The sequence below is a fragment of the Giraffa tippelskirchi genome, chromosome 7 (assembly GCF_054371585.1).
Source record: "Giraffa tippelskirchi isolate mGirTip1 chromosome 7, T2T-mGirTip1v1.2.pri, whole genome shotgun sequence".
NCBI lineage: Eukaryota > Metazoa > Chordata > Mammalia > Artiodactyla > Giraffidae > Giraffa > Giraffa tippelskirchi.
This window is the reverse complement of record NC_137281.1, coordinates 51,004,604-51,016,066: the sequence shown is the minus strand read 5'-3', so window position 1 is coordinate 51,016,066 and position 11,463 is coordinate 51,004,604. Positions and strand designations below refer to the sequence as shown.

The 11,463-nt window shown below is 43.4% G+C and overlaps 1 protein-coding gene across 8 annotated transcripts in view; it reads left to right on the top strand.

The window, feature by feature from the left end:
* CDH13 (cadherin 13) overlaps positions 1-11,463 on the top strand; it is a 1,025,542-nt gene that overhangs the window by 552,353 nt on the left and 461,726 nt on the right. For 5 of the 8 annotated variants that reach the window (XM_081514130.1, XM_081514132.1, XM_081514133.1 and 2 more), the window contains one exon: positions 4,967-5,119. In XM_081514130.1, coding sequence (XP_081370256.1) covers positions 4,967-5,119 — 153 coding nt within the window. The remainder of the gene's footprint in view (positions 1-4,966; positions 5,120-11,463) is intronic. The other 3 variants (XM_081514131.1, XM_081514137.1, XM_081514138.1) reach the window with 1 other exon arrangement.

The following is an 11,463-nucleotide window of genomic DNA, read 5'->3' as shown; positions in this document are numbered from 1 at the left end:
CCATAATATTCATTTACTTAAAACAAATACCTAGTGAAAGCTTACTGTGTACCATGCTCTGTTCTTGGCCCCAACAACGAAACAGTCAAAAATCTTAGTGAGGATCTGAGTTAAATTACAGGTACTGGAGACTGGCAGGGGGCAGGGCTAGACGGTCTTAAAGAAAATGTATAGAACTTGGTGACTATAGCATTTTGATATATCAAATATATTTTCCATAGGGGGGAAAAAAACTGATGTCAGCATAATTAAGGAAATGTCTGAACCCATAGGGAGGCAAACACATTGACTAAAATAATAGGGTTCCAGGTTAGATTTTGGGTCAGAAAAATGACAGAAGTAGAAAAATTGGTGTGGTGAAATCTGAATACATAAAATCTGAAGGTTAGTTAGTTAATAGTCACATGTCAATGTTAATTTCGCAGTTGTGACCAATGTTCCATGGTTATAAAAGATGTGACTATTAGGGGAAATTGGATGAAAAGTATGTAGGAGCTCTATGGTATCTAGGCAGTGTTTCTATAAGTGGAAAGTTACTCTTCCCCCCAGAGTCTGTGTCTGTCTATCTATGAAGTATAAAATATATTTATATCATAAAAATGTAATAATACATATAAAGTGTTGCATATTTTGTATAACCTCCAACCATATTGAATATAAAAATTATAAAGTACTATACAAAATGATACGTTCATGGGGTTCTCGACATTCAGAAAACTAAGATCATGGCATCCGGTCCCATCACTTCATGGTAAATAGATGGGGAAACAGTGGAAACAGTGAGAGATTTTATTTTGGGGGGCTCCAAAATCATTATAGATGGTAACTGCAGCCATGAAATTAAAAGACAATTCCTCCTTGGAAGAAAAGTTATGACCAACCTAGATAGCATATTAAAAAGCCGAGACATTACTTTGCCAACATAGGCCCATCTAGTCAAGGCTATTGTTTTTCCAGTAGTCATGTATCGATGTGAGAGTTGGACTATAAAGAAAGCTGGGCACTGAAAAATTGATGCTTTTGAACTGTGGTGTTGGAGAAGACTCTTTAGAGTCCCTTGGACAGCTAGGAGATCCAATCAGTCCATCCTAAAGGAAATCAGTCCTGTATATTCATTGGAAGGATTATGCTGAAGCTGAAACTCCAATACTTTGGCCACCTGATGAACCGACTCATTTGAAAAGACCCTGATGCTGGGAAAGATTGAAGGTGGGAGGAGAAGGGGATGACAGAGGATGAGATGGCTGGATGGCATCACTGACTCAATGTATGTGAATTTGAGTAAACTCCCGGAGTTGATGATGGACAGGGAGGCCTGGCATGCTGCAGTCCATGGTGTTGCAGAGTCGGACACAACTGAGCGACTGAACTCAGCTGATACAAAATGATCTTATCAATGTAGAAACATTCAAAATTGCTGTATAGTCTATGAGTACATAAATGTGTATATAAATTCACAGAATATCTTTAAAACACATGTGACTTGGTATCATTGGCCCCTTGCAGCAGAGAATGGTTGTGGGAATGGGATTCCTAGGGGGGCTCTGGCTTTGTCTGTAATGCGCCACACTCTTAGGAAGTAGGCAATGAGGATGCCCTTTGAAACTCGGAGCAAGCAGCACTGGATGCTCCAAGCCTCTGCATTTCCTGCCCCTCGTAGGGTGCAGAGGACTCTGGTCCCACCTGAGCCATGCCCCCCACTCCCAGCACAGCTGGCATGCCAGCGACCCCTGCTGCTGCCGGGGAAGTGGCTTTACCCAGGTATGCAGCAGGACCTGTGTGCTATTTACACAACCTTCTCAGAAAGTTGGCACCCAGGGTCCAAGTTCTTTCTCATCACTAGCTATTTTTTTTCATTCCAACTCAGAGAATAAGGGGAAAATAAAATCCCACTGTGAAAAGAAGTGTTGAATCACAGAGAATAATAGGAAAGTCCAGCTAATTGTGCAGCCCTCCTATGTGGTATAATAGGTGTTAACAGCTGCTGCAGGAGCAGAGACTCATGGCAGGATTTGTTCTGGGCAGGAGTGCATTGGATTTCTTACATTCCATCACTTTAAACACCGGGAAAAGGACCACAGCCTTGGGGACCACAGCCCTGCAGTAGCACTTGGACAAATCTTAGGAGTTTACCTAGTATAATAAAGGTCATCTGGAAACCCACCTGACTTGCTTTGGTGTGTGGCTGAGGCCTCCTTTGTGGCCAGTGGCCACTGGCCATCCTATCTCTCCAGCTCAGTGAGGCTGGAATGGGCCAGGGTGTCTCTGAAGCCCCACCTGGGGACCAAGAAGCCAGAGACCTGGTGGGTAATCCCTAAATCTAAATTGAGCCCAGACTCCCATCTTTTCCCTGGAGAATGACACCCACTTCCATGCTTTCTTCTCCAAGGTTTTGCCAAGCCCTGGAGTGCCTTTGAAACTCATGGAAGTGTGGGACTTGGAGAAATGCCAACTTTGCTTTACTGGCATTCTAGAAAACAGGTTTTTAAGAGTTCCTAATATTGTTTTGTGTTTAAAATAAGTCTGGAAGGGAGATAGCAAAGAGATCTAGCCTTTTTTCCAACAGAAGTCTTTGAAGAGGACCAGTTCATGTGTAGGGTAGCAAAAGGAAGAGGTTTTAATCCATATTTGGGCCAAAGTAGTAAGACAGGGAGGGGAACAATGGCAAATATGTAAGAGATAAAGAAACAGAATTGGCCCATTCCCACAGTAAATCTGCCTCCAGAACACTTCTCTCCTGAAACCAGAGACTTTCGTGAGTTTTGTTTTTGAAAAGGAAATGTGCTGCCTTAGAAAGGGATTTTTTTTATATTGTAGCTGAGTTGTGTTTTATGCCTGGTGTCAGTCTTGCCTGTTAATAACAGCATAATTTGTTGTTGTTGTTCAGTCCCTTAGTCGTCTCCAACTCTTTGCGACCCCGTAGACTGTAGCCCGTCAGGCTCCTCTATCAACAGGATTTTCCAGGCAAGAATACTGGAGTGGTTTGCCATCTCCTACTCCAGAGGATCTTCTCAGATCCGGGATCGAACCCATGTCTCATCTTAATACTCTAAATGTTAACTCTGGTTTATTGAGCCCCTTCTATGTGCCAAGAGTGTATTTTGCACACGCTATCTTATCCAACCTTGGGAAATAAGTGACATTATCCTAATTTTACAGATAAGGAAATCAAGAGCCAAAGAGGCAAAGAATAACGTTCAAGGCCACAGGCTGATCATTGGCCGAGCCAGGATGGGGACATATGTTTGTCTAATCAGTGAGCTCCTCATTAAACAGATTTTGGCCTTGGTTCCACTGTATGCCAGGCACTTTGCCAGGCACTGGGATCCAGTGGCGAGCCCGATATGCTGAGGCTGTTGACCTCGTGGAGCTTCCAAGCAGTAGGGATAATGTCATTTGGATTAAATCTAGTCAAGCAGTGACAGTGAAAATGCTTTTCATCAGAAGATATCACATACCTTATTTTTAGTCTTGCTTTGGATGATATTTTCTGTTAATTTAAAAAATGCAGACAGAAGTAATTGATGTTTAATCAGAACACTCAGTGTATTTTAATAAAGAATATCTTAAATTGGGGTGAAAAAAAAGAAAAAACGGTCCTGCCACATGGAACTGTGCTCCTGCTCCACCCGTCCCGGCTGAGGAACCGTGGCGCAAGGTTCACGCTGCCTTAGGCTCCACTGCCACCTGGTGGCAGGCATCAGAATTGCAGGCATGGCGGTCCCCGAAATGCAACACCCCCCACACACACCTCCTTCCTTCCACTAGACGGCGCATTTCTGGTTCAGCCACCAAAACCCTTCAAGCTCAGTTGACTACAGCCCAATAGGTACCTGTTTAGTTGTAAATTGATGACAGCCAGATCGGTATTAGCTTTCTTTTATCTGTATTTTCTGAATGTCTATTATGTTTGTGACCTTTAAAATGTTATAATCAAATTTATGTTTGCAGGTATCTATGGAAAATTGATATTACGTATACATGAATACTTGGTAAAACTTTAGAACTAACCTATGCAAATAATGGTTTTCTCTTTAGTTGGATACTTTCAGATGACATCAAAACAAAGCAACATAGTTTGGCTCCTAATTATCTCAACCTCACCGCTTCTCAAACCATTCTGGAATTTTCTAGGCTCTCTCACCTGCCTGTTGCCTGTCTATGTTGCTCTGTCTGCCTGGAATTGCTTTCCTATATCTTTACCTTTTCAATTTATTCTTTAAATGTCTAATCAAGGCTGACCACCAATAGGGAATTCCCTTGAAGTAAATCCAGACACAGCGACGTTGCAGAGCTGTGCCTCCAGAGACATGGAAGATGGCTTCTGAATACCCTCCTTGTTTCTTTAATAACTGTGACCGTGGCAAACTTGCTTAATCTCTCTGAGTCTCATTGATTTCATTCATTAAGTATGAATAATAATGTTCCCTGCCCCCAGCATTGTTGTCAGAGTTAAAAAAAAAAAAATGCGTGTAAAATGCCTTCTCAGCACCATGCCTAGAATTGAATACCTGGTAGAAGCAAGGGTGTAGGTGGTGCTGCTGTTGACTGGACTCATGTGAACACCTAAAATCCTGATTAATGCCTTCCTGGTATAGGACTGTCCAATGTTTTCCATTGCTTATTTGGTCTTACTTGTAGGAAAAAGTCTGTTTCCTAGGAGTTAAAGATAATATAAATGTCCAACCCTGAAGTTCATTAAGTTACTTCCCTCCCAGATCCATCAATATATGTCACCCCAGGGCTGGTACACTTTCCCAGCTGAAAACTGCAGAAATTTGCATGTTAGGATGAAAGATGTTAAACCAATGACACTATTTTTGGTGATGCTACTTTAGTCGAGTTCATCCAGCACCTCTGCATTGGCACCTGTGACTAGTGGACTGGTCACTGAGGTGTGTTGGCACTGTGCTTTCTCTGTGTTTTCCAGCCGGAATCGTAAATGTCGCTCTGTTTCTCTGACCAGGTAGTCGATAGTGACAGACCGGAAGGGTCCAAGTTCCGGCTCACGGGAAAGGGAGTGGATCAAGAGCCTAAAGGAATTTTCAGAATCAATGAGAACACGGGTAGTGTCTCTGTGACACGGAACTTGGACAGAGAAACCATCGCTACCTATCAAGTGAGTACCTCCGAGTGCCCACCTCCCACACGGAGACGTGTCTTTCGGAGACTGCTTTCCTCCCACTGAGCTCATTATTTCTGTGCTTCATCAAACCCGGGGCTGCACGGCTTTAAGTGTGTCTCTGTGGGAGATGAGTGGCATTGAACCCTGACAGAGCAGCAACAGGGGCCCCTATCTCATCAGTAGAGCCCTCTAGGTTTGCGTAAAACTTTGGGCATGAAAAACCAAGAAGGGGTCCCTGGGGGATCTCAGAGGAGGTCAGAAACTCTACGTTAATGTTGGTTTTCCAGAAACCAGCTTGATAATGAAGAGCTGTAAAAAGAATAAACCCTTGGACCTGCTCGTTCTACTCAGAGAAATCCATCCTAAGGAAATAGGGAGGAATTCAGTCGGATTTTTGTACAATGATGTTATAGCAGGACACAATCCTTAAAATGGAAACAGTTGCTAAATATTCAGCAATATATAATGGTTAAATTATGGCACAATTTTGCAAGGAAGCTTTCTACAACTATTTAAAATATTTTTTAAGAAGTTCTGGTTACATGGGAGATTTTCAAGATATTGAATGAAACAGACACACCAGCACATATGGTGTCCTCATTACAGATGGAGTGTTTACACATATCGTGATGGGTACGTGTTTGTGAAGAAGCATGATAGAGGAAAATCAAAGTTTTAGTGGTTGTATTTGGTGTTACTGATATTTTCTGTGGTTTTCTCTTTCTGATTTTTCTTCAATGTACTTGCTTCGCTTTTATATGGAGAAACAAAAGGCTATTTGTAAAAGATAGTTTCAGAAGTTGACACTCATTCAAGATTCAGAGAGCAAACTAGCTGCATGAAGATATTGGGTGAGCATCAAATCTCACAGAGGCTATGGTTCCCTCCTATCCCCTCTCTGCCACACCCCCAAGAGTCCCCTTCTCACAGCTGTGTTAAGGACCAAGCCTCTGGGGCAGTAGCTCATTTTTTGAGGAATGAGACAGAATTCCAAGCCATTTTCAGGGAAGGCTCTCAGCAGGATGCAGTGCACTGAGCTGAAAGCAGGTACTTGGGAACGGGGCCCAGCCACCAGTGTCTGCTTTCCAGGCCATTGCCCATCACACGTGCGTCTCCCTAGATTAGATTCGGGGAGGGTGGAGGGGCCGGTTTCTAGGCCTGGACTTGGCATTCATCTTCGTCAAAATACCATATAAGAGCATCCCAATCCCACTTCAACAACATGACCTCCTTGTCCCTTAAAAAAAAAAAAGAAAAATCCCATATTCTTCCTTTCCTAAGGACAGAGGGTAGAGGGACATTGCACTGGAGAGTCAAGTGCTCTGGCTGGGGGATTGATCCCCTGGGCGTAGCCTACTCTGTCACCTTGGGAAGACCATGTAGGTGTCAGTCCTCAGGTTCTTGTCTGTAAAATGCTGATAACACTTGCCTACCAACAATAGGAGTGCTGTGGGTTTCCAGTGAGGAGAAGACAGAGGAACGCACTCGAGGCATTGAAATGCTGGACAAATGCAGGGCAGCGGGGGTGGGGGGAAGGCCCATCCAGCCTCATGCTGAGCAGTGTGGTCCAGGGTCCCCAGTCCTGGGAGGACCTCCCTCTCAGAAGTGTTGCCAAAAGGCAGATGCCGCGAGCATCTGCAGGGGGTACCATCCGTCAGAGGACACCAAAGGGTGACTGGTGCATCTTCAGTGTACACCCTTGGGGAATCTGGTTGTTGTAGAAATCGAATGTTAGCACCCTCTGAAATTCCCAGGTCTAGCCAGATTGCCAGTGACCACAGGTGACCTGGCAGTTGTCAATGTCCAGCTGCTGCAGGGCAAGCCAGCTGCAGACTGCTGGTAAATTCCCTCTTCTTTTTCCCTGTCTATCATGGGAATATCTATTAATTTTCAGACACAGGTAACTAAAGACATGATACATTTCATAATTTCATAGCACAGTGATACAGAGCTCTGGGGTCAGCAAATTGCCATTCAGGTCTCAGCACTGCTGTTGACTCTGCTGTTTTTATCTTGGGCGACCCCCACTCACCCTCTCTGAGGATCTTGTGATTCTCTTCCACAAAGTAGGGATAGTACCAGGATGTCTAAGCATTGTGTGAAATGGAACACAAATATTTTTACAAATTCTTAGCACAATGCCCAGCAACTAGCAAGCATGCAGTAAACTAAAGCTGCTCTTATTCATTTTCTTCCTGTAAGATGATTTAATTTTTTGTTAAGTTCCAAAAGTTTTTAACATCAGTTTCCTGCCTTCAACTGTGAGAAGGTTGACATAGACAACAGACCTGTGGGTTTTCCCTTCTATCCTCACAGGAGCCAAACATCATGGCATTTTCTGCCCCTCTTCTAGGTATTAAAGAGAGATTCCTGGAGGAAGCTGAGCTCTAGAATTTCCTAGGAGATGGAAGGGGTATAAGACCAAGAATAAAGGGGCAGAAGTCTTGTTGGGAGTGTTCTGTAATCTGGAAATAGGACTAGCGTGAATCAGAGAAACTGGAAAAAGCTGGTTGCCAGGAGTAAGAATTGGTAAATGAGAGGCTGAATGATCTCTTTTTAGAGTGACCCTTAGGAGCTAGTTTAAGAGCTGAGTGAGAGTTTAGGTGCATGCTTGGCTAACTGATCCTCTCTGTTGTTTGTGGGATCCAAAAGTGGTTTCAAAAAAGTCAACGTTCCACATTCATAGAGAGATTTCTGGGTTTCCATAAACAAGGGCCCACCTCAGTGTGAGTATTCTCCTTAGATGGCAGTGACCTTGATCACCAGGGACAGTGAGGGAACGATACCTTAGGGCAGTCACCACGGGAAAAACTCAAACACCAACATTCAAGGACTAATCGGGAGTGATGAGATGTGGCCTTTGGTCAGTCAGGTGGCTTGGTTTTGATGTTGCCAAGGGTCCCAGTCCGAGACTTCTTTAAGGAGAATTTTGATTCGTGAGGTGTCTCTTTCCTCTGGCTTCTACAGGCTGAGCACAGGGCTGTCGGGTATGGCTGTGCAGGGATTTCACTGCACAAGGGGGAGGTGGATGCCTGAAGGATGAGAAAGGCCTGACCCAGCCCCCCGCTTATTCTCCAAAAGCCACACTACATTCGGAGCTGCATCCACAGGTAGAGGACAGCCCTTTTCTAATGCTCATAGGGTATCCGAGAGAGGGTTGAATGAAAACCCCACCATTTTTTTTAATTAGCTCATTTTTAGTTTTATCTAAATGATGGAAGTGAAGTTGCTCAGTCGTGTTCAGCTCCTGCGACCCCATGGACTGTAGCCCACCAGGCTCCTCCATCCATGGGATTTCCCAGGCAAGAATACTGGAGTGGATTGCCATTTCCTTCTCCAGGGGATCTTCCCCACCCAGGGATCAAACCCAGGTCTCCTGCATTGCAGGCAGACTCTTTACCATCTGAGCCACCAGGGAATCCTTTATCTAAATGATAATAGTGATTAATATCAATGGCTCTGGAGTCAGAAAATTGTTCAAGTCTCAGCACTGCTACTTAGTGAGCTGTGTGATCTTGGGCAACCCACTTACCTTCTCTGATCTTGTGATTCTCATCCATAAAAAGGGGATAGTTACTAGCACCTTTAATGATTATAAAAGATGAAGTTACTAGTTTTTGTTAACTAATAATTGCAAACAGCTAGTAAAATAAAGTCTGGTCTGTAGCACAGAGATTCTCATATTTTTCCTTAAAGTGAAGTCAGGTAGCCTATAGCAGTTAAAAACATAGTTTTGCATGTAGCCATGTTTGAATTAAAGCACAGTTTTTACAACTAGCTATGGGAGCTTGAGCAGACAGTCTACCTCGATTTTCTCATCTGTGAAATGGGAACAATAATAATAATGATCTCATAGGACGAAAGGGCTAAAGGAGTTAATGCATGTCAGGCATTTGAAAGAGTACCAGGAACATAGTAAGCATAGTCTCACCATATGTGAGAATTAGTCATGGGGAAAGCACAGGAGGTGAATGAAAGCTCCATGGTCTCTGGAGTTGTGAGTTGTGGCCCAGCCTTCTCAATTGTGAACTTCTCTTAGATAATCTTGAGTTTATCTGTAATTTCATAATGTACTCCATGGCATGTGACCTAATTCATTGAGTCATTCATTCTAAATATATTTCACTGAAGACCATCAGGGTGAGGGATAGAATGGGAAACCAGACACACCAGGTTCCCTGCCCTCATGTAGCTCTCAGTTTAATGCCTGGGCTTTGTTTGTGTTCAGGTGATATTTCAGGGAGTTGTGCCATGTTCGTTGTGTGGCTTGGTTTACTCCTGCCCAGGACCATGTGTGCTAGTGGCGAACAGTGGCCTGGGCTTGAGCCTCTCTTCACCAGTCTCGCAATGGCCCAGTTTCTAATGCCAGGTCCCCCCCAGAGCCGTTCCCTCTTCAATCCAGCCTTTGTCGTTTTCTTCCTGTCTTCCTGTCTCTTCCTGTCTCTCCTATTTCTGGATTTTATGAGAACTGGGTTCCTTTCTTCTTAATATACTTTGGGCACAACAGTGTTGCAAATCTGGTTCATTTCAAGCAGCTACTTAGAAATGATTTACTGTCTTACTAGTAAGATGTTGATCCATGGTGTTGGATCCATCATGTCCCTGGTGGTTATTGTGGTTGGTCGCAAACCTCCTTCTTCAAAGAGCAGAATCCTAGGTCTCCAGTTCCCATGTTTTACTTTCCCCTCCTGCAGGTTTAAAAAGCAGAGAGCATGTGGGTAAATGGGTTGCCATTACAATTGCTTCAACGTTGTTGTCGTTATTCGTTTTAAAGGCAAATGCTGTTTACTTGCAAGATGCTAACACGTCCCAAGTTCAACAAGAAAGCATCATTAACTAAACCTCAGAGATTTGCACAATGAGAAATAATCTGTGATAAATTTGTCCTTAGGTCCCTGGATGTGTATGATCACTGAAGCTGTTTATTGAACTCTACACAGCTGATATTGTGCTAAACAACTCATATACATTCTCTTACTTAATCCATTTCACACGAGAGACCTCAAAAGTAGGTGTTAACACCATTTTACAGATAAGCAAATAACTGTTAAGTAACTTTTTCACCGTCTCCCAGCTGTTGTGTACAGAATCTGGGAACCCTGTCTGTTTCTCTCCTCCTCCAAAGCCCTGCATTTTCAGTTACTGAGTCACTTCTTTCTCTTTTACCCACAACTAGACTCTGATGTCTAGTCTGCAAATTCCTAGGCCTCTTTCCCAGGAACTCCAAGTATTTAAAGGGAACTTGACTTGCTGAATGATCTACTTCTTCTTAAATACTTTTGATATCTTTTCCCAAGGCCCACTGCCTCCTACCCACTCTCCCTACTGCAGCCTCCATAGGGCTTTCTATGCTTCTGACCTGAAATGGCACCTGGCGAAATAATTTAGCTCTTTCAAGTATTGGAAGCTGACATATTAATGCAAAGCCTCCTGAAATATTACTCATTATTATGCATTTTGCCAGTGTTTGAGTGATTTGTGAACTCTTCATTGGAATAAAGTACTGTAAATGATTCATGAATGACCAAGTTTATGAAATTCTATAAAAATATTAGCAGGTGGTAATGATTCCCTCACACTGTGACTATAATCTGCTGGCTGCAAATTTGTCAATATAGGAGGACAGGAGTGGAGTGGGAGACAGAATCTATTAGGCAGGTGGGGGGTTGGGGTGGGGCCCAGCAGTGGGTGAAAGGCGAAACAGGAAGCAGGACTGTGGTAGTGGACCGGTGTCATGGTCAGGAGACCTTCACCTGCTCTGTTGTCTGCTGTGGGAGATCCAGCAAGGGCTGGGGTGTCAGAGTTGAACGGGAGAAGAGGGGAGAATGTGGAGAGAGGGAAAGAACTGACATTTCCTGAGCACCTATTAAGTCCCCAAGAACTCTCTAGAGTTGTACACACACAAACCTGCAACTGGTTTATTATCTTGTCCTTACTGATGTGTTAGCTGAGGGCCAAAGTGGTTCTCAAGATATATTATTGTTTAATGTGGATGTTAACATTTATTGAAAATTTACAATGTGCCAAGGCTCTGTGCTAAATACCTAAGTGATGATCTCATTTGATCTTTTTAAAGGTGAGCTTAACATGGTTATCATTCTCAACTACAGAACTGGTAACGGGAACCATCTGTGTTCTTGGCCTCAGAAACTGAGTAGGATTTCATTGTGTCCTTCTGAAAATTTGTTCACATTTTCTGGGATATAACATGCTCTCATTTGAGCCAATTTCTTGGATAAGTTTTGACTTCATAATTAGGAGTATTACTGTGAAATTGGAAAATACCAGACAGACAAAGGGTATTCTTGCTCCTGTGTTTCCCTTCATTCAGGACTCCG